The sequence below is a fragment of the Balaenoptera borealis genome (genome assembly GCF_965194805.1).
Source record: "Balaenoptera borealis genome assembly, contig: HAP1_SCAFFOLD_358, whole genome shotgun sequence".
Classification (NCBI taxonomy): Eukaryota; Metazoa; Chordata; class Mammalia; order Artiodactyla; family Balaenopteridae; genus Balaenoptera; species Balaenoptera borealis.
In genome coordinates, this window is record NW_028123835.1 from 1 (window position 1) to 24,116 (window position 24,116).

Sequence of the window (24,116 nt, forward strand, 5' to 3'; positions counted from 1 at the left end):
TTAGTAAATTAAAATGTATCAAGTAATTATTTAATAAATGCAGTGCAAGAAAAAGAGTGAGATGGAGTAGGGAAACTGTAGATTAAAAGAGACTTAAAAGAAATATCAATGAGTGATTATGTGGACAACTTATTTGGATCTTGATTTAAGCAAACTGTAAAAAAAAAATATGACATTTGTTAGATAGTTGAATTGGATATTTTATGATATTAAGAAATTGTTACTTTACATGTGATAATAGTTATTTTAAAAGCCCTTATCTTTTAGACATATATACTAAAATATTTTCAGATGAAATGGTATGACGTGATATTTCATTCAAAATAATATAGAGTGGGGTAAGTGGATGGAAGTATAAATTTAACAAGATGGCTGTAAGTAAGTTGTTGAAGCTGGAAAATGGGTACATGGAAACTTATGATACTATTCAGTCTACTTTTGTATAGATTTGAAATTCCACAATAAAAATCTTTGAAAGAAATTTGCCATTTTTAAACATTCAGTAAGAAATATGAATGTAATCAATACAGATTTTCTAGATAAAAGTCTGTGATCCTTCTCCTTTCCAATCATTCTTTTCTTGATTTTATGTATTATCTATCTATCTATCTATCTATCTATCTATCTATCTATCTATCTATCTATCATCTATCTGTCTGCCTGCCAATCTACCCTTACATTGACAATAACAATTGTTCCAAAGTCTGACTCAGAGTTGCTGTCTCAATTTGGGTTCCCCCAGAAGCAGACCCTGAGATGAGGGTTCAAGTGCAAGCAGTTTATTTTGGAAGTGCAGGAAACATGCAAACAACGTGGATAAATCTCAAAACATTATGCTGAGCAAAAGAACCTGGGTACAAAAAAAAATGTACTATAAGATTCCATTTATATGAAATTTTAGAACAAGCAAAACTAACATAATGTGGCAGAAACAGATCAGTGGTTGCCTGAGACAGGAGATCAGGAATTGACCACAGGGAGGAATGAGGGAATTTCTAGGGTGGATGGAAGCAGTCTACGTCTCCATTGTGGTGATGGTTACCCAGGTGAATACTTTTGTCAAAAGTCATCAAACCATAGATTTAAAATGGGTGCATCTTATCACATACACATTATACCTCAATGTTGACTAAAAACAGAAATTCCTTTTACCAGTTGACAGAGTGTCAAAATAAAAGAGACATATAAAATGACCTGACCTTTTAAAAGAGTTACTTTCAAAATCTTCAGCTTGAAGCCAATCTCTTCCTTGGCCCCTTCTCAGGGAAGTTCAGTGAAGAAAGAGCTTTCCATACTTCCTCCACCTTTTCATTTTCTTCCTAAGGAAGAAAGTATTTATTCCTCATCAAGGAAATGAAGAGTGAATTTATATTCGATTTTTTACATTCAGAGTTGATTTAATACGAATTAGAATTTTTGGACTAAGACAGTACTAATTCTAACACTTTTAAGTATTAAAGCCAATAAGCTTCCAACACGCATAATTCACATTCACGAGACGGCTTTTCTTAGCTTCATAATTATTACTTCCTCACACCTTTGGAATCACTGGCATCTATTTCGTGTCTTTCTCATTTTTTGTAATCTCTTCATCTGGGAGAAGTAAGCTCAGGGAGACTTCAGGCATTTCTTAGTTTTGCTCTTCTGCTCCCAGGTATAAACACTTGGAAACATAGTTTCTGATTTGAAAATTACTGACTGCCAATCCATGGGTGCTGGAGGGTGTTTTGAAACCCTCTGCCGCCACCCAGCTGTCTCTGCCTCATCATGAGGACAGATGTTTCAGCCTCACTTTCTTTCACCAGCGAGCCTTCTGGCCCAGTGGTTTCCTACTCGATTCCTGCTGGAAGCTCTAGGGCTTCTGCTACTTTTGCTACGGAGGATAGAAGCCACCTCAGAATTGTACATTTGGCCATATGGATTGTAATGTCTAAAAATCCAGATGCCAGCTTTCCCAGAATCAAGGGCATAGAGGCCATAATCTGTTGAACAGTTCTGAAATCAGCTACAGTCTTACCACCATCTTGTGCAATAACTACCATCCTGCGTAATAACTGGCCAGCCAGCAACCTAACATTCTGGGATTATTTGCCTCCCTTCAAATTTCTCTCCAGCAATATCTGCACTGCAGTTTATCCCACAGAGTTGATTTCTCCTGGCTAATTCGGAGAAACATGTTTTTTCCCTTTCCAAACCTTATTATCCAATTTACAGCGGTAGGAGGTATTCACAGGGATTCAAGAAAAGATTCCCAACCCTCTCACCTGTTGGTGGGAATGTAAATTGGTGCAGCCACTATTGAGAACAGTGTGGAGGTTCCTTAAGAAACTAAAAATAGAGTTACCATATGATTCAGCAATCCCACTCCTGGGCATATATCCAGAAAACGTGAAAACTCTAATTTGAAAAGATACATGCACCCCAATGCATGTATAGCAGCGCTATTTACAATAGCCAAGATATAGAAGCAACCTAAATGTCCATCGACAAATGAATGGATAAAGAAGATGTGGTACATATATACAACAGAATACTACCCAGCCATAAAAAAGAATGAACTAATGCCATTTGCAGCAACATGGACGGACCTAGAGCAGGGGTCCCCAACCCCTAGGCCGAGGACCGGTACTGGTCCGCGGCCTGTTAGGAACAGGGCCACACAGCAGGAGGTGAGCAGAGGGTGAGTGAGCGAAGCTTCATCTGCTCCCCATCGTTCCCGATCACTCGCATTACTGCCTGAACCATCGCTTGTATTACTGCCTGAACCACGCCCCCTCCCATCCCTGGAAAAACTGTCTTCCACGAAACCAGTCCCTGGTACCAAAAAGGTTTGGGACCGCTGACCTAGAGATTATCATACTAAGTGAAGTAAGTCAGACAGAGAAAGACAAATAACATATGATAACACCTACATGTGGAATCTAAAAAAACGATACAAATGAACTTATTTACAAAACAGAAATAGACTCACAGACATAGGAAAAATACTTATGGCTACCAAAGGGGAAAGGGGTGGGGGGGAAGGATAAATTAGGAGTTAGGGATTAGCAGATGCATACTACTATATATAAAACAGATAAACAACAAGAACCTACCGTATAGCACAGGGAACTACATTCAATATCTTGTAATAACCTATAATGAAAAAGAATATAAAAAAGAATATATATATTGATATATATATAAAATATATATAATTGAATCACTTTTCTCTACACCTGAAACTAACACAACGTTGTAAATCAACTGTACTTCAATTAAAAAAAAAAAAAGATTCCCGGGACTTCCCTGGTGGTCCAGTGGGTAAGACTCCGCACTCCCAATGCAGGGGGCCCGGGTTCGATTCCTGGTCGGGGAACTAGATCCTGCATACATGCCGCAAGTAAGAGCCTGCATGCCGCAATTAAAGATCCTGCGTGCCACAACTAAAACCCGGAGTAGCCTAAATCAATAAATAATAAATAATAAATAATTTAAAAAAAAGATTCCCGAACTCACTAGCAGCCGGGGAAATGCAGATGAGAGAAACAAAGTGCCACACCTCTTACAGATAAGATTGGCAAACGTTTTAAAGTTGGTATTTTCATTAGGTATTGCTGCATAACAAAGTGCCCCCCTTAAGATTCTTGGAATCTCTCTTACATAACAAAGAAGATCTAGGAGACATACCTTTAAATCTGACAGCTCAAAATCAGAAAATGGTCTACAGCTGCATCCTTGACTTTGACGATTTACCTGAAAATTATTCTAAGACCAAATTTTATTGACAACACTCCAGATTTGATCTTTGCGTTTTCTTACTTTGAGGACCTTTTGCTTGCTAGAAAGACCACCCTTGTCCCTCACATTTCCTCTAAATTCTGCTACAAAACTAAACAGTTCCTTCTGTAGTTCATCTCTCTGGCTTTTTAAAACCATATTTACCTATTTTACCATAGGCAGCCAGAAGAAGCCATTTGTTGCTTTTAATTTTCTACCTGGGAATTTCCCCAGCCAGATCTTACCAGATGGGGTGGGCCCTGGAGTTAATTTCTGGGAAGAATCAGCCTCAGATGCCTTGCATCTTCTGCTTGACAGAGAGAGTAGAATCTGGTGCCTGGAACAAATCAGAAGGGAGAAGTAAATCCCAAACTAAGAATTTTATAATTCTAACCTCCTGGGGAAGGTACTGAAATTCTACTCCATTACTCTTGAAACTTCAACTAAAGACTTTGAGTTTGTGAATATATGCCTGCAGATAGAATTATCTTGCAAAACAGTGAAGTATGCAAAATCTTTGAGGAGCCAATGTTTATTAAATAAATTCACAGAGAGTCACTAAAAACATTTATATGAGGCTAGGTAAACAGAAAAAAAATTTTTTTTCCATTCAATTCACTATTATCTTTAAATACCTACTTCTTTACAAAGCCCTACATGAGGAACTTGGTTTGGAACCAAAGAACAGTGAGGCATAATCCCTGCTTTGAAATTAGGTAATATATCATAGAATAGGACCTAAATGAATATGTGATGACACAGTTATATTCCAAGCAAGCACTCATCAAATAATTGCTTTTCCAATTTTTTTGTTAGCATAGATTGACATGTGAAATCTTTCTTAATATGGGATCACTAATATTGAGAATACCCTATTTATGAAATTAATCGTTTACGTTGAAAACAGATTATTAATGTGAATTTAACCCATACCATCTGGAAAAAGTAAATTTAGAAAAAAGGAAATATTAAAAAAATACCAGGTAGTACAATATAATTCTGTGAGATTCTGTTTGGGAAAAATTAGGGTCTTATGGGGCTAGGTTATTTTATGCCTGTTTCCCAATCCTAGTCTTTTGCTTTCCCCTGTAGTGTGACATGAGAGAAAGAGTGTGGGCTTTGAGTTCAGTAAATCTGGGTTCATATACTGCTCTATCACTTAAAAGATGTGTGACATCAGGTGAGTTACAGAATGTCTTTGTACCTCAGTTTCTTCATGGATAAAATGGAGGCAATAAATGATATCTCCAGCCCACAAGTCAGTGCCTGGCTGAGTGTCAGAACTCAACATTTGTTTAACAAACAATCGAATAATATCAGAAATATTCCCGGCACATGGCTGACATTTAATGACAAATCTTCGCATGGCTATTGCAGTGGTATGAGTAACTGCTTCTACCTTGCTTCATTTTCCTCCAGGTAACATCTGGGTCCTCCATTACCAGCTCCCTTCTTGGTTAAATACCTGCTAGGGTTTCTGATGATCAAGTGTGGGTTTGTGCTTTATACTCCTGAGGTAGCTCAGGTTTTCTGTTACCACGGACTCCAGAATCTGGCCTATGGCTCAAACAGCACACTTGTTGTTCTCCATTTTTAAGTTGTTGCCATCCCAATGAGGTTAAATGAGAATCTGAGGTGGGAGCAGCGAAGGTTCAAGGACCGATCCACTTGACATGGGTGTCACATGTGGTAAAGTGACATCAGGGACAATGGTCAGAGCAGAGGTCGGAGATGGGGACGTGGGTGTGACAGCCTGCCATGAGTGGGAGAGGAGGAAGACAAGTTGCTGGGAATCATAGTCTGCCAATATTTGTCAGGTTGTCATCTTCATTACCTGGATGGTCTTGTTTGATCCTGCTGCAATTTTGCAACAACACACGATTACCCCTGCTACTCATGGGCAGACAGGCTTTTCTCCCACCCGGACAATGCGGATGGAAGAGAAATTAGCAAGGGATACCATCCAGATTAAATATGCCTTAAGGAGAACAGTGTGATTTTGTACAAGCGTGTCCATGGACTCCTACTTTACAACGAATGTCTGAAGCCAGTGCATCTTTTTTCCTGGGGCAAGTGAAAACACAGGGCCACATGGAAAACAAGCTAAATATGCTGGAAGGAAACTCCAGGATATAAAATTGAGCTGCTGGCTTGGAAAGTAGTATCCTCTCTGTGTAAATAGTTTCTTTGTCCAAAGAGGGCTAAACAGGGTCCATTTAAGTGTTAATGACTTTCATGATGATTAAAATTAAAATTAGAACTTACCGTGTAGTGAGAGGCTTATAGCTCTATAAAAACTTACAGAGACACCAAATAATTTTAGTAAACTGCTTATGGAAGGCTATGCCTACAGGGAGAGGGGAGGTCAGACCACAGACTCTCTTTTAAGAAGTTGCCAACACACCTTGGACTCAAATGATAAGGCACCTGTGTGTTCTCTGAAGCCAGGACTGGGAAAATGTATGAGTGTTTCCGTAGGCAAGTGGAGAAACTGGTATCTTCATAAAAGACATTAAACACTGGAAGTTCTCTGGAGATTTTCTTGCAATTACTATTATAGCTATATCTTCTCTCCCTCCCCAAATAGCCCACTTTGATAAAGTTCGTCAACCAACTTGAATGTCAGCGAATGGCTGGTTGTATATGCATGAAATGATGATTATCTTTTAAATTGAATTTTGTATCCATTAGCCAGTGGTATTCAGTTTTCTTCCCCAAGATCTGGGAGGGCAAAAAGTTTCAGTCGCCTGATTTGGTGGCTTTGTCTCTGTGGCATTAACCGCTGAAGGGTCTGCTTCCAGCACAGGCAGCTCCCTTAATGGCTGGAGCAAACATCCCTGATCCCACTGGTGGCATCCTCTTCTTAAGTTGGGTGCATGCTTCCTCAGAGACATGATCAAGTGGTTATATTTTATAGTACGATTAGAAATAAACCTGAGCATTGTGAGACTGAATACACAAATGGACAATGGCCAGACCACATACAAAAACAGAATTTTGATTCATAACCTGCAGCAACCAGCCCAAGAAATCAAACTTTATAATAAACAACTCAGGAAGCCAGCCTGCTACAAGCCAGACTTGGCAGGAAGTCAGATGGTTATCTCCAGGGGCAATCCAGGAAGCTAAAAAATAACTTTGTAACAATCAGCCCCAAATGGTCAGGACTTGGTTAATAACTGACAACTTCCTTAATTTTTGTCCCAATTTCCAATTTGGGATCAACTAGAGAAAGTAAAATACGAGACCCTAACCAATGATTTAGGATACCCTGCTGCTAGCTGGCCGCCTATAGCTTTCCCATGCCAACAGCCTCCAATCAAGGCACGCCTAACCCTTCCCTTTCTCCCACTGTAAAGCTTTCCCACTCTCTGCCTGCCTGAGTCTCTGCTAAGGCACAAGTGATGGTGGCTGACTCCCTAGCTATACAGCAAGCTCAGAAGAAAGTCTTTGTTTTTTCTCATTTGGTTGGTCATTACTTCCATAGCCGTGTGGTTTAAACATGCTCTGTAGGCCAATTGGTTCCCAAATCCATTCATTTAAGAAACATTTATCAAAGCCTTCAATATGAGCCATATCCCTTGCTAAGTGCAGGAGTCAATAAAAAAAGGTAAGATATAGTTCCTGCCCTAGAGGACAGTAAGTAGCTTGACAACTAAGGGGATGAACATGAATGACTCAGCAACCAAGCCGATGGGCATTACTGTGCTGGGCAGTGTTCTCCAAAAAGTGGTCTGCTAACTTCTGGTTACATGAGATAACTTCCAGGAAGTGGAAAGGGTTGAACGTCCTTACTTTAATAGTTGTAAACTTGAATGCAGATTAGAAAAAGCAGGGTTTCAAGCCGTACCAAGCCCATGATTTCAGATATTACTGCTTTAGGATGAGTCTGTATCTGTCAAAACCTAGTCAGGAGATAAAAGCCACCCTTATTTTAACAGGGGAAATCTAACATAAACAATTGTTAACGGGGTATTAAAAAGCTAAAAAGGCAAAAAGACAATGCTTAAGGTTATCATGCAGGAAGCTGCCACTCTCAGGGAAGAGGCTGAAATTGTTCAATTTTAGAAGCTTGGAGGGCCCTGGAGAGCTGAAACTCAAGACCTCTGACAAGAAGTTGCTGCTCAGGGTCTTGCCTGGCGGTCCAGTGGTTAAGACTTCGCCTTCCAGTTCAGGGGGTGCGGGTTTGATCCCCAGTGGGGAGCTGAGATCCCACATGCCTCAAGGCCAAAAAACCAAAACATAAAACAAAAGCAATATTGTAACAAATTCAATAAAGACTTCAAAAATGGTCCACATTAAAAAAAAAAAGAAACTTAAAAAAGCTGCTGCTCAGTTAAAACCAGTGTCTCTGAGCTGAGTAGGGGGCCCTGTGGGCCAGGGTACCAGGCAGAAATCTGAGGGGCACCAAGTGTTATCAACAACTGTGACTTGAATGAACGCCAGCCTTTGCTGGGGTGAAGAGGTATTGTTTGGGGGGGGGGGGGTGGGGGGGGGCAAAGGAAGAGGAAGCAAAGAGGAATCAGACAGGAAGGGCCAAGCCCTTTCTTCCCCCTCTAGCTTTGCTGTCTCCTTCTGGGCTCCATTGGCTGATCCTAGTAAGGAGGCAGCTGGCGAATGAGAAATGGTGTTTGCCTAGTGCCAGCCCAGCATCAAAAGCTGAGTATAGAAGAGTGTTTGAATCTGAGAAACAACAGGTTAATATTTGCAACAGTCTGTCCCTTGGGCCATTCAGCATACACGCACGCATGAACACACGCACGCACACACACGCTTCTAAACGTGATTAAACTTCCCAGAAGAAAAACTCCGTTTCTACCTAACAAATTGCAAACATCCTTTGTACAAAAGATGTTCTCACTCATTCTCCAAAATCCCAGCAGACATTGTATCCGTTTCTGGGAAACAGTCACACTATTCATCTTATCTCCTGTCAGTTACACCTGGACTTTAGTCATAGACCCATCTGAATATTCTATTATCTCAAGGCTAGGAACAAAGTTAACACTCTTTAAAAAAATGTACACAATAATAAGAGGAAGGAGGGGAGAGAAGTTAGTACACACACGCACCAAGGAAGAAAAGATGTGAAACTGCTCCGTAACTTGTTCCTGTAATTGGTCGCAAGGCTGTCAGGGTCGCAAGTTAATAACCTTCATTCTTTCCCTACACACTCCATGTTTCCTCTTTCCTCAGCCAGCATCTCAACTGCTCAGGGTTGACACCTGCCAGGGTGACCCAAGACTTCATAGCCTAAAGGGTTGAAATCGTTCCCACCTCTGAGGTTGTAGTTGTCCATTAAAATGTGTCACTGGACATGGAAGTGCTAACCACGATGCCCTGGAGAATGCTCTGGGTTTGACAGCCTTCTTCATCACCCATTGTGTAGGAACAACGCAAACGTCCCTGTGCTCCCAAGGTCACATGCACCAGCCAGGAGAGTAAACTTCTTTGCCCACTGACTTACTGGCAAAATGACCAGATTGTTTCAATTTCTGTCTTAATGGGACCACTGTTGTCCTCCCTGGTGGGAGCACACCTTCCTTGGGAACCCAGATCTCCAAACAATGGAGGTCAAAACTGTGAGTGAGAGGAGCCACTCCCTCTGCCTCTGTTGATTCCAGACCATACATTCTGACCATGATGACAGCAACAGCCCCATCTGAGTGGTGAGTGGTTCAAAACATAAATTACATTTTGTAAGATGGAGTGTTGTACCCCACCTAGGGCTGTGACTGAATCTTCAGTAGACCCTTCCACCATCCTATTACACCCACCGCTCCTGGGTGTTGGGGTATGTGCTCAGACCAGTGAATTCCAGAGGCACAAGCCCACTGCTCCACTTCTTCTATTGGGAAATGGGTTCAGCTATCGGAAGTAAGGCTGTGCAGAATATCATGAGGGATTCCATAAATCCATGGATTGTGGTTCCGGCGAAGCACTGTGAAAAACTTCGAGCTTCTGCCCCAGGATGTAGGGAGCCAGAAGGTGCACTGTCCTCACCTTCACAATGAATTAGAGTCAGATTAACTTCAAAGTCACAACCTTTTCATAACTCACCAGAGAACTGAGGTCACAGAGTAATCTGAATCTAAGGAGATTCAGAGAAAGAGGAGAAATGCACCTCATTTAATTGCTGGGAACATAATTAGATGAAATCAGTATTTCCTAGATGTCCTAGGTACATATCTCCAGATGGACAGACACACTTACACACTTAATTCCATGGGCTTCTGTATTTACTACTTAGAATAAGGTTCAGATTAGGAGATGGTCTGCTTGGTGGTAAATTCTACTGGGCTGAACTATCAAAAATCGATAATTGTTTTTGACCCATAAAAGGCAATTTCTTATGGTTCAACCTAATACATCACCATATTCTAAATTAATGGCTGTTTTTTAGAAGTTACTAATTGGACAACAGCTCCAATACTGAATTAGACTAAAATTATTATTTGAAAGTATAAGAGAAAGAAAAGTACATGAAAACAGGTATTTATTACAGAACAATTTTTTTCCTTAATTAATTAAAGGCTTTAAACAAAAAAACATAATTCCACACACTGACATTGACTTGGTAGCATGGAAATACTTCAGCCTGGAGAGGCATGTTTGTTCTTGATGAATTTACATATAACAAATTCTCATGACGTTTGATTCCGAAATATATGTATGAATTGACTTGACATGATTATAAACATATGGGCAATTTAAACACTGGTATTAGTTTACATGAGTCAATTCAAGGTCAGTGACTGGAGAACTATATTAAAAAAAATCTGAGATAAAATATTCTTTAGGAAGCAACCACGTACCTATGTATGGTTGAAGATCAAGGGTTAAAAATCCACTCTTGATGAATACCATTAAGCAAAGGATGTATAACATCCATCACACATCTGTTCCAAAAACAGCATGTTTCCAAAATTATACATGTCTTTACAAATAAACATTACAGCATTAATAACTATAGAGGAACCAAAAGAATGAGTTCCAAAATGTGCTAATTCTCACAAGGCAACCCTGAGCCACATGTTAAGGCATCCGTTTTAATCTTGGGGCTTTAAGAACATCTTCCTTGTTTTAATTGGTTTTATGTCTCCATTTTCATCTTCTTCATAATTGGCACGGTCTCTTTTTTTGGCAAACTTTTTCCCAATTGTCCCCACCAAGGTCTCATATCTGTTAAGATGATATACAGAACAAGTTTAGTTTCAAATAAAAAAGGTAGGAATCAAGACTTGTCAAGAATATCAAACCAAATACGCAACAAAGAATAAGAAAAATCAAAACTTTGATGAAAAGAAACCATCTGATTTAAAATTTATGAACTTCTCTATGAACGATTAAATTCTTCACTGTTTTTTTTTTTTTGGTTTTGCATTATCCTAAATAAATTGAGATGTATATTTTAGAATATGTATTAGAAGCAGCACTAGAAATAAGCCCTCAATTTGCCAGCCTTTGACAGGTATAAATCCGCCCCAGGCCATGTTAGAAGATAACTAAGCCAAGATGACCTCCTGCTGGGGTATTCCCTTCAAAGGTATGGCAGACCAGTCACCGTGTGGAACGAGTGCACATGTGAGAGCCAGTGAATGCTGGGCTCAGATTATAAAGCTGGTCCAAGGTAACAGTTACCTTCTAGCCATTTCTTCATCTGACACATCGAGCTCCACTGTTTCCTCTTCAACTTCTTCTGCTTTGTTCTTAGCATTCATCTGAAGCATTAATTTCTGAAAAATACAACAATGGGGACTAGCAGGGCTGGAAAAAGCTTGTTAAACGAACTGGTGTCAAACGTATTTGAAGGCAGAGACACAGAAGCCACAGAATCTACACGACTAACCAAAATTTATAAGGGATTCTCTATAATACTTTATTCTACAATATGCTAATAGAAGCCAGCTCTGAATTAAAAAAAATAATAAGACAAAGCTCCACTAGATTAGACTTGCTGTTAATGAGTTTAAATGTATTTTAGATCATAAATTTATTAGTTACTTGTATCTAAAGCAGGCACAGTGCTGACACACTCTAGTGATTGGGGGAAAGAAGAAGTAAACTTTCAGATACCCTTTGAACTTCCCAACTTTGGGCCAAATGGGAGAAACACTACAGTCAAGAGTAATTTTAAATGCAGTTTTTGGTGGTGGTTGGGGAAGGGGAGCAGCAAACTGCTGGAAGAACTGGAAGGCTGGCTCTGGTAGAACTGGGAGACCTTCCTCACCCCTGAACACGCGGGCGGATAACGCACTGACTGCCACATGATGTCCACGTGTCATGGGTCTCTCCTTCATTTCTTTTTCTCACGTTAACCTTTTCTTGATAGTTATCCTCTGACAGACTTAAAAAAAAAAAAGTACACTACCTTCTTTATCACTAGAAACACATAGATATTAAAAAATGTGTTCTAAGTTTACCCTGCTTATAATAAAGTAAGTACTCTCAAGTTGGTATCATTCTTTTTATAACCAGGTACCTTGAACTTTTCTCACAATTTATGACAGCTCAGATCTGGAAGCCAAACAGTTCAAAACCTTTTCCCAGAGAGAATATATTCAGTGTTACAGAGTGCCAGTAATGAAAGTCATTTTCTAATAACTTCCCACATCAAATCTGGAGGGCCAGATCAACTCCTTTTCCCACTGTATCAGACATACTTTGGAGTCCTTGCCCGCCCAATACCCTAGTCTCTGGGTATCATCCATTCATAATCTTTGCTATCTTTTTTTCCCTTTTACCCCATTGTCCTCTTTGTCTTCTTAATCTAAAGCTTTAAGCAGGCCCAAACAAGGAAATATATTAAAAACGAACACTTTGTGTTGATTCTGTGTAAAGTAAAATTAACACCTTAATGATCATATCCCCTCAAAAAAGGAAAAAAAAGAAAATCAACCTACAATCTTTAAATAAACCCTGGCATTTAGTTTGGTTAACTGTGGTTCCTATAAGCATCCTGAGAGAACTGGTTTTCAACCAGGTTATGATTTTGCTTGCCAAGGGACCTCTGGCAATGTCTGGACACATTTTGGGGGCCCACAGCTGGGGTGTATATATGTATCTAGTGGATAGAGGGCAGAAGCTAGGGACGCTGCTCAACATCCTACAGTGCACAGGAAAGCCCCCACCATAAAGAATAACCTGGCCCCAAACGTCAAGAGTGCCAGGGCTAAGAAACCGTGGCTTCAAGTGACAGTTACAAAACGAAAGCTTTATACCACAAACCTCCATGTGGTTGGTCAAGTACCTGACAGGATGGCTTTCAATATATAAGCCAGAGTTCTAATAATTACTTGTTAAACGAAGGTTTGTGCTTCTCTACAAACCCGAGGCAGGAAAATTAAAATGAACATCTCAGTTATAAGCTGAATATTTCGTTTCCAGACAAACTTTCCAAAGATTCATTTAAAAATCTATTTACAAGCTTGGATTAAAACCTGTCCATTAAAAAGTCAAATTACTCAAATTTTAAGTAACATTTTTTCCACTAGAAAAGATACATTTATAGATGCCAGAAAATAATTTTTTGTAATAGCATCATATGAATAAAATCCTGACATTCCTGCAAAAGAACTGAGGTAAAATTCTAACACTTAACAGTGGCACTGTCCAGGACTGTACACTGCTATATTAAATTATCTACTCAATTCTATCATAAGACTAGACTGCAATGCCTATAATTTCTTTAAATAGCTATGGCAATATTTCAAGCTTGTTATTTTCTATATAATGAGGAGAAATGGTATCTGGTGGAGAAAAACCTAAACCCAATTATTAGCAGAAAGAATTCAATTGCAAAAATCTTAAATGTGAAGCAATTATATTTAATACCTCAACCTCAGGATTAAATCCTCTGAATGACATTCTTCCATAGAGAAGATCTTCACATAACAAGAAACTCTGCTCTTCTATTATGAAACTCCTAGACGAGAAAATAAACCTGTATTAATACCATGACTACTTATAACAAAGCACAGCAAATAAAAGTCAAGATTTCCAATGAAAAATAGATCTTATGGTTCTCAGCGGAATCAAGTAAAAATACAGTAATATTACTAACCTAGGATTAGAAACAAAAACTGATTAATTTGGTCAACAAAAGCATTAGGAGGCAAGAGCAGCAGGGCACCTGAGTTTTCCAAAAGTGAAGCAAAGGTTCCTTGACATTTATACCCCCCACCAAGTTTTTATTAAATCTGCAGAAATTAGTGTCCTAGGTGGCTTTAAAAGAGTGTTTCACTTGGAGCTCTTCGCTATAAATAACAACTGGCCCTGGATGACTTCAGCAGAGAAGTAATTTATTATAAGGATACTGGTATCTCACAGAATCAATGGGAGAGCTGGATGAGCAGAACTGGAGAATGGGCAGAAACAGGGTAGCTAGGTGGTTGACTCCAAACCACACTCATGCTACAAAACCACCCTGGTAAAAATGACACTGCTGCTGAGAGGGCATCCAGGAGGCACTGTTGCCCTGGAAATGTGATGCAAGTGTGAATGTTTCAGTCTCCAAAAGGGATTCTCCCGTGAGTCACCAGTTTATGACCCCAATTCCAGGTAAGCATATCCGACTACAGCCCGGCAATCAACCATAAAGCAAGCCAGGAAAGCAAATACTTAGCCTTTATGGCAGATTGTTCCTTGTCAAGCAATCTTGCCCTGCTTCTTGTCAAGATACGCTCATTCATTCACTCACTCCGCAAACACTTGTTAAACCAAACTGTGTGCCAGGTACTGTTCTAGAGCTGGGGAGACAGCCATTACTGAGAGGCTCTGCTCTCATGGAGGGTATATTCTAGAGGGGGGCCAGATAATAAATAACAGACTTATACAATGGATAAACATGAAGAAGGTTATTCCACTCCTGGCCACAGTGGAGCAACTGGTACCAAACCAGGCCTCCGACTGTAACCAATGAATTTAGGCACATGTTCTCCTGAATTTTTTATTCAGCCTCTTCCATAAACTAGGGATTCCCTTTCAACTGGCCAATCTTGTTTCTTGTAAAGTACAGGTGATAAAACATCACCAATGTCCCCAGTAAATCATCTCCCTCAGGGAAGCACCATACATATGCATTTAAGCATCCACTTAAGTCAAGAGGTGGACCCAAAGGCCAGGAAAGGATTCATAGTAGGGCCACTGGCCCCTCAGAGGGTTTTCCCATGGGTTTCTATTGGCCCAAGAACTGTAACATTAATATAAAAAGGAGCATAAGTGCTTTGTTATCTACAGCATAGTTTCAATGATGAGCGACACTAATTCAGTTAGCAAATAAGGGAAATATTCATCTATTTTTGCAGATGAGAAACTACTGCTCAGAAAAAAATAAACAAACTTGCCTAAAGCCACAAATAATATGCACGGCAAAACAGGGCAAAAACTCACTGCTGAGAAACAATTCTCTATGGGTCGCTCTTATTTTAGCACACCTTGTGAGTGAGGCGCTAAATGCCCTTTTGTTCCGAAGTATCTTTTTAAGGATATATGCACAGTGAACAGCTTTGAAAGGCAGAGCTTTGCCTTCATTCTTCCTCTGGAGCAAAGCGCAGACTTGCTTAATGCCCAGTATAATAAAGATAAGGCCTCCCTTGGAGCCAAGGGCAAGTCTGTCTGCAGTCTAGTATCAAAGACTCAGGTTTCCCTAAGCTCAGGACTTTGCTGTGATGCAAACCTACTGTGGGTGCCACATCCTCCTCCCTGGGATTAGGGGAAATGATGCCAATGTGATGCTCATGCTGCCTGCTGTACTGTGAGTAATAAAGTCCTCTGTCTCTGACTCAGGAATCTCGTACCTTCCACCAGTATCCATGAAACTGTGGCAGGCTAACTTGTCAGTTTGTTAAGTAGGGTCAATCTCAGACCTCACAGTTCTTGAAGTTCACCAGGCCACAATGCACAAGCACGAGAAGCACAGGAGGCAAAAATACTTTTTAAACAACATCTTATGGCAAAGGAGTAATTAAAATGGCTATACTCACATCCTCTCTACCAGGGCACATCCTTTGCAGAAAAACCATATAGCCACAACACAGCAAAATCTTGGATCTGGTAAATTCTATTCCTAGAAATTTACACCAAGTATTTTATGTCAGGTTCCCTGGAAACAGACTCTGAGACAGAGCTACGTGCAGAAGTTTTACTGGTGAGTGCTGCGTGGCAGATGCCCCTCTATGGAAATGAAGACCGCAAGGCTGGGCTGAGGGAGAAGCTAACTTGCAACGTGGCTATGCCAAGACCTCACCCCCTACCAGGAACTCTAGGAAGCCCTGCAGTTGTTCCAAGCTGAGACAAAGAAGCCAGATCCTCAGCCCCCTACATATCCTGGTCACTGGCTAGGGGTGTCCTATAAGGGGAGGTATGAACACTGAACGGCCCTCACAGTCACTGACTTATAGCCCAGTGCAGCTGAATGGCAACCTCTAGACTCCCAGAGCATATACACCATGGACTCTCCAGTGTCACAGATAGCAGTAACCCTCTGGTATAACTCAGATGACAATACCAAGTAAAGATTCACAGACACAAATGAGCAAAAAGAGTGGGTGAATTTCATAATATTCAAGTATAAGGAAACACATATACTGCTAATATTTCTTGTGCTTTATGCCGCGCACTGTGGTCACTGCTTCACACACATTATCTCATTTACTTCTCCTAATGTAAGTGACAGATACTGTTATCACACCCAATATACAAATGACAGAAGACAGGTTCAATAACTTGTCCAAGATCCCAAGTAAGCAAGTAGCATAGGTGGGCAGCAAACCCAGGTCTGCCTGTCTCCAGAGCCCATGCACTTAACTAACCAATCCATTCTACTGTCTCCTTATTTGGGGTGTTAAAACACACACACCCCAGGGACATACCATCCATTGACCCCTCCAGATCTACTCCCCACTCTCCCCACCCCCCCACCATCAATGCCTTGGGAGGCTGATCTGAATGTAATACATGGAAGGGCTCCTTTGCTGTCTGGAACGGCTGGCTCCCTTCCTATGGGATTACTTGGGCTGGCCGTGCCCTCAAGTAAAGGTAGCAGCTCTTGTAAGATGCTCTCTCCACACAGCCTGCCTTTAGATTCAGTAACCATTCCCTCCCCTTGATCCTCCAGGCCTGGAGTGGGAATTATTTCTACTATACAAGCCACCAAGGTGCTGCACTGTCCACAGCGGCTTCCCTACACCTGCTCACACTTTGGTGGTCTCTGTTATACGCTCCTCAAATTACCCAATTTGACAGTGTCATCTCTTCCTGCCAACATCCTAAACTGATAATTCGTTCCTATACATAAATAGGACACTGAATGAGGGCAAAAGGTTATTATTTACTGCTATGGCCTGAATGTTTGTGTCCCCCCCACCCCCAAATTCGTATGTTAAAATCCTAACCCTCAAAGATGATGGTACTAGGAGGTGAGGCCTTTGGAAAGTGCCTAAGTCATGAGTGTGGGGTTTCATGAAGGGGTTTAGGGCCTTAGGAAAGAGACCCCACAGAGATCCCTAGCCACTTCCACCAGGTGAGGACACAGCAAGAAGGCGCTTGCTATGAACCAGGAAGAGGGCCATCATCAAAACATGACCATGCTGATATCTTGATCTTAAAATTCCAGCCTCCAGAACTGTGAGAAATAAATTTCTGTTGTTCATGAGCTTCCCAGTCTGTGGTATTTTGTTATAGTACCTGAACAGACTGAGACACCTACCTCCCTAGGAAAGGAATCTAGAGGTCATTTTTCTGGGACTAATATGCTGTGCTGGGGGAAAAAAAAACAATACTGAAAACAGGATACAAACTGTCTTGCTTTTCAATAAAAGTAAGTAACAAAACATGTGGCAAAACTTTGAGCAAGTTTAGCCAAGGCATAAAATTAAATTATAGCTCCTTACCAGTAATGGTCCCTTCCTACCAACCCCTGCTCCCAAATCCATACCATCTTCAGCATCATCTTCTCCCTCCTCACTAACATCTTGCTTCCTCTGAGAAGCAAGAGAAAAGCAAGTTGAGAAGCAAGCAGAGAAAACAAAGTACCTTCCTTCCATTCCTCCTGGTGGGACGTACTTTCTACCTTTAGAGAAGGATGTCTAACCTTCCAGAAAAGATTCAGAAAAAGTCTGCCAAATGAACCATGAAAAACAATGTGTTAAAAAGAAAAAAATAAATTATAAGGTATGGAAAGGAAAGACATAAATGGGCCTGGAGACAATAAGCAGCATCTTCAGTCATTTGACAAAATTTAAATAAAACTGCCATACCACAGAGGTTACCAAGGTAAGAAAAGCATCAAGGAGAAATGATAAATAGCTTCCAGAAGAATTCAGAAGAATTAATTGATGATGTGACCCGTCACTCCTTCATTCAAAATTTATCATGCATCAACCAAGCTTAGAGGTGGAAGAGAAATGATCTAGTGTGTTATCCAGCTTCAGTAACGACTAGCTGGTGACCCTGGCCTAGTTACCCTCCCTTAAGCTTCAGTTTCATCAACTATAAAATGGATGGAAGGATAGTAGCCAGCTCTCAAGTTTGCTATGAGGATTAAATAATTAAGAGATGTAAAGTGCTTAGCCCAGTTCCTAGAACACACTATAGACTCAATTCATCTTAGCTAAGATGACTGGTATTAAGAGCAAAAATTTAAAAAAAAGAAAATAAACAAAACATTCTTGACCTGCCTTTACAAAGCTCAGCCTAATGGAGAACTCTGTTACTGAAACAAAACTGGAGAGGCTTGAAGAACACATCTAATGTTCAGAACTTAATATGATACAGAGCACGTTACTGATTCTCATAAAAGGTCTCCAGTTATTACCAGAGACATACAGGCTGGATTCCTTTATTCAATGTAAAAAAAAGAATGATGTTTGTTATAAATGACGGCCGAGGACCAATAAAAATGTATAAATCAAACTAGAACTCTTATAGACTTAATAATTAAAAAAAAATTTGCAAGGCTAGTTCAAGAAACTGAATAGATACTATTTCATGGGTTTTATGTCATGCAATGATCAATCGCATTTAAAGGGATTTCCCTTTGAATGTCCAAAGTCTCATAAAAAACCTACTCTTTCTCTTTAAGCTCGGGCAAATCCAAGTACCAGTGCTCTTCACTAATGATTTTCTTTTCTTCCTCTTCTAGTTGTTTCTTGGTTTCTGAGTCCAGTCCCCTTTGCATGAACTGTCAAAACGAAACAAAATCAGTGTCAGCAACTATTTTTCCCAACTTCCAGTTGAGGAAAACTCAACCTGCCCTCCCTCATTTCTCTGGGAATCCCGTCTCGTGGGTGGGGGTGGGGTGACCAAGCAGCTTAGCCCTGCCCTTGATGACATCACTTCAGGAGGGAGCCTGCGAGAGCACAGAAAAAGCAACATGTGTACTTCCTTTAGAAGACTTTAAAAGAGCTTTACCACATTTTAGTTTTTCTGATTTAATGAAACAGGCAAAAAACCCCCACTGTATTCAGTAAGTATCACGTTAAATATTTCAGTTTTACATAATAGCCAGTGAGCAAGGGCTAAGACAAAAGACTGATCCACAGAGCAGGACAGGCAGCTTGAGACAGAAAGTGAGGGGGGCACAAAGGAGAGGATGCTCAGTACTATCTGAATGTCTCTCTGACCTGGGAAGCCCATCGGCCTTCGCACCTGCTGACCTGGATTCGTAATGCCCTTCTCAAGTCCTTCCACCTGGCCAACTTCTAGCCCTTCTGACATAGGTAAAGCTACTCCAACTCTGTAAAATTGTCCCTGACAGCTGCAGGCGAAATCAGCATCTCTTTCCTAGAAGCTTCCCATGGCAGCTTCAACTAGTCTCAGGACATTTTAATTTCTTGAGTATCTGTTTTTTCTGAAGACCTTCAGGGCAGGGACTGTGTTTGGATCATCTCCGTCAGTACCAGCACGACGAATGATGCATTGTAAGGGCTCTGTGAACACAGATGGCAGCAAAGCTGTATCTGTAACCCCGCTGCTCTTCACTTACATCTATCCTCTGAAACGCTCAACTCTATGGCTGCCCTTTACTCTAAAATCTGCAGAAACTCAACTCAAAACAGGCCAGTCCTGCTGTTAGTCTCTTCCTAGCACAAACAATAGCTATATTTCCTCAGGAGACAGATGAACAAACCAAGAAGTTAACTGCAGCAAAATGATAAAGTATCAATACGGGAAAAAATAAATTCAGAAAACATCCAGGAGCATCCCAGAAGTTAGGTCTAGGGGTCCACTGGTTTCCATTAATCCCCATTTATTTCCCTTATCCAGGCTCCATATTACTTTCCCCTCTACTCCAGCACTTCCAAAAACACAAGCATTTTTAGGCATAAGGGCTTTACCAATGGCTACAAAAAGAAATGAAAAAACTTGAAAAATGTTCACAAATAAAATACAGTGATAACATCAAGTTCTGATGATGATGTAGAGAAACTGGATCACTCCTACACTGCTGGAGGGAAAGTAAAATGGTATAACCTCTGTGGAAAATAGCTTGACAATTTCTTACACAAGTAAACATACACTTACCATAGAACCCAGCAACTGTCCTCTTGGGCATTTATCCCAGGGAATGAAAACTTACATTCACTCAAAAAGTTATACAAGAATATTCACAGCAGCTCTATATGCAATAGTCCCAAACTGGAAAGAACCAAAATACTCTTCAAGAGGTGAATGGTTAAGTATATGGTACGTCCATAGCATAGAATATTACTCACCAATAAAAAGGAACTACTGATTGACTCAATAACCTAGAAGGATCTCAAGTGAATTACGCTGAGTGAAAAAAGTCAATCTCAAAAGGTTACACATTGTAATGATTACATTTCTACAACATCTTTGAAGTAACACAATTATAGGAATGGGAACAGATCCGTGGTTGTCAGAGGTTAGGCATGATAGAAGGGAGTGGGCGTGGCTACAAAGGGGTCGGTCAAGGGAACTTGGTGGTGACGGAACAATTCTGTATCCTGAATGTGGTAATGGTTACATGAATCTACACATGATAAACACTCTCACATACACCTGCCCCCACACACGAAGGAGTGCAGGTAAAACAGTGAAATCTGAGCAGGCTCTGTGGATTGTACCACTGTCCATTTCCTGGCTTTGCACTGTACTCTAGCAATATAAGACAGGGAGGTGAAGTGGGCACGGCATCTCTCTACATTTTTTGCAACTTCTTGTGAATCTATCATTATTTTAAATAAACATAAAAGAAATGTTTGCAATCTATCTGAAGTGTTTTGTGGTCCTCATCCTTTCACCTCTGTGTCTATAGCCTCACCACAGGAAAGAAGAACTGGCAATTTCTGTAATGCATACCCTGTACTTCCCACTCCTTCTGCCTCTGCTACTCAACATCATGCTTCAATTTTCTGCCTGGCAAAATATTCCTCTGGGAAGGCCCAGAGCATGTGTCCTTTGGGCCTTCCCTGACTTTTTTGGCCAAGCTCTTCTCAGGTCTGTTCCCATAAAAGAATACCTTTCCCTACTTCTAAGACAGCCTTATGAACACTGGCTCATTATGCTTTTTCTGCACCTCCCAAAAGACTAAGATTATGAAGAGTAGACCATGTCTTTTGTTCATCTTGTATTACTGGTACTCAGGCATAACTTGGTACCTGAGAAGAACTCAATAAATTTTCTCTGAACGTGAGTCTAGACTTGTCTTATTTTTCCAGACTCCCTTTCTTGGATGGTTCTCTTTAAACCTAGATGCCTCATTTCATCACTTATACTCTTGGTGGTGAAACTCACCAATCCTGCCCAACTGCCCTTTTACCTCCTAATTTTAGTCAGGTAGATATTATTTATGGTATACAAAATACACAAACACACACACACACACATTCTGTACACATGGAAAGGACAGATCATCCTGTGAATATGAATCAAGCAACTCCCCAATTCTCCTGACTCTACAGCATCTAAGAACATACTCTAAAGATAGTGATTTAACTTTACTCACAACTGACGGCCTAGGGCAGGTCTCACAAACTAGTACAGTCCTTAGGCTGGATGTATATTGTTGTGAATAAAGCTTTACTAGAACAAGGTCACATTCATTTGGTTCTGAGCCACAATGGAAGAGCTGAGTAGTTGTAACAGTGGCCGTTTGGCCCACAAGACTAAAGTCTCTTTACAGAAAAAATTCACTAATTTCTGTCTTAAGAGTCCAAAAGAGCTAAAATCACAAGTAAGTACCCTCTCTACAACCATTCCATCATACTGACAGACCTTCCACCTACCTCCTTTACTTTCTACTTCTGGTCAGGATCACCCTCCAGCCCCCAGTAGCTGACCAAGACAGAGGAAGTCGAGTACACTAGAAAACAAATGAGTCAATATTAAATCCTCAGCCCTCTCATTCCTACTCTACAGTTAGCTCTGGCTGAACAGCTACGCTAGATAAGGAAACCTAATGCAGCTGCTCCATTGCTTCTCAAAGGATACCCCACTCTATCTGTATATATTGTGTCTCCTGCTATCCTGCCAGTAAGTTCTTTCTCATCAATGGCTGAAGTTGCTAACCCACATAGAGAACCTGGGTAATTTTTTTCTCTTTCCTCTGCTTCCAATGTCCAGTTGTGTCTTCCCCAATCACTCAAGTAGGGGTGGATAATTTTTTTAAGTTAACTTCTTCCTTCCTAATTCCAGAGTCAGATAGTTGGTCTGAGCCCTAATTACCCAGCACATCTTCACTTGACTTATTCCAAGAGCTAAAACAACTGCTAAAATCTTTTCAGTGTCTGCTTTGCCAATCCACTTCTCTGAAGCTTACGTGATGTTACAAACCATAAGCAAAAACAAAAACTCTGTTCAGTAAAGATTCAAATTTTGCTAATATGCTTGAAAGAAGTACTTTAGAAATGATAAATAATGCTATGATTTACCCTGCACCCTCACTCTCCCTATTCATCCCGAGTTACACCCTAGCTCAACTCCACTCATGTCTTGCACATGCAACGTTTACTCTCCAGTCTTTCAAAACATTATTCATGCCTTGCTTCCTTTCACTGGAAATTCCATTATTCTGTAAACATGACAGCTAACAGTCTGCATCTATGAGTGGTGTTCAGCGACAAGCAGTACAGATAGTAATTAAGAGCAAGGGCTTTGAAGCCAGACTGACTGAGTTTAAGTCCTGCCAATACTCTTTATTAGCCGTGTAACTTTGGGCAAGTTACCTACTTCTTGTTTCAGGTGCCTCAGCTGTAAGAGAGGGATAATAATCGTGCCCACCTCAAAAGGTTATTACGTGGATTTCACACGTTATAATATGCAAAGCACTGAATGTCTACCACATAGCATGTTTGCCACTACTATTAAGTTTTAAGGTTTGGGTCTTTCTCTTGTTTTAATTCCTGTATTAATTTCATACACCCTTGTCTTCCCCCACACAACTCCGAAATTATTTGGTTAAACTGATTCAATTTCAAATCTGAAAATCACTTTTCTTTCAAGTTGGGTGACATAATTCACTTTCACCTCAACTCTTAAAATTCTCTCCATTCCCACCATCACCTGAAACCCCTCACCCAGATCATCAGTTCTAGCTGGTCGTTTAGGACTGCAGTTTGGTCCCTTGTCGGGTCTTTCTTTCACCAATGTATTCTCCACTGGACAGTTAAAGTAACGGTGAAAAGTAAAAAGCACAGCTAATGATACTTTCCCCGGTGCTCAACTGCTTCCCAATGCTCACAAGATAAAGAAAAAAATCCTTAACCTGGCCTAAAAGTCCTTGCATCTTGTGATTACTGTCTCCTTTTCCAGGCCCATTTCTTGCTACTTGCTTTCCAGACATACTGAATGACCTCTAGTTCTTGGAAATAACGGATTTCGGGGGTTTTACCTCTCAGGGTTCTGAACTCGCTTTCCCCACAGTCTATGCCGCTATGCACCCAACCCTCCCTCCTACCCTCCAGTCTCTACTAGACGCCACTTTCCTCAGAAGCCCAAGTTCCAGGGGCTTCCGGCGACTCTAGCATCACTGCACTTAGTACACTGCATTCTAATTGCCTGCTTAGGCGTCTCTCCTATCCGGCCGCGGGCTTTAAAAGAGAATCCGACGGATTTCTAATCCGGTTCCCAGTGCCTAACGCAGAGCAGGCGCTAAGTGAATGAATGACCGCGAGAGCTGGAGGTCCTCCGGGGCCTCTCGAATGCCCCCATACGCCCGCCGCCTCGGCTCTAACCACGTCTGGAAGACCGGGTACTCCCGCCGCCCGACCCGCATCCCTCGCGTCCCCGCACCTTCATGCGCAGCAGGTTCTTGGACAACTTCGTTTTGCACTCGGCCGCCATACTGATCACCCCAGCCGCCGCGCTCCGCCACTAGGTCCGCCGCGCCTGCGCAG

General features: G+C 41.0%; 1 protein-coding gene across 2 annotated transcripts; it reads right to left on the bottom strand.

Annotated features, from left to right (window-relative positions):
- Positions 1-10,189: 10,189 nt before the first annotated feature.
- On the bottom strand, positions 10,190-24,102 carry LOC309621370 (M-phase phosphoprotein 6-like). Of its 2 annotated transcripts, XM_082408884.1 has the most exons (6): positions 24,013-24,102; positions 22,008-22,084; positions 18,828-18,940; positions 13,594-13,684; positions 11,401-11,495; positions 10,190-10,941 (listed from the first exon to the last, which is right to left on the bottom strand). In XM_082408884.1, the coding sequence occupies exons 3-6, from the start codon at positions 18,935-18,937 to the stop codon at positions 10,809-10,811; spliced, it is 429 nt and encodes a 142-aa protein (XP_082265010.1). In that variant the 5' UTR covers positions 18,938-18,940; positions 22,008-22,084; positions 24,013-24,102; the 3' UTR covers positions 10,190-10,808. The 2 variants fall into 2 exon arrangements, with proteins under 2 accessions (XP_082265010.1, XP_082265009.1); XM_082408883.1 differs by lacking the exon at positions 22,008-22,084 and having other exon boundaries at positions 24,013-24,081.
- Positions 24,103-24,116: the final 14 nt, after the last annotated feature.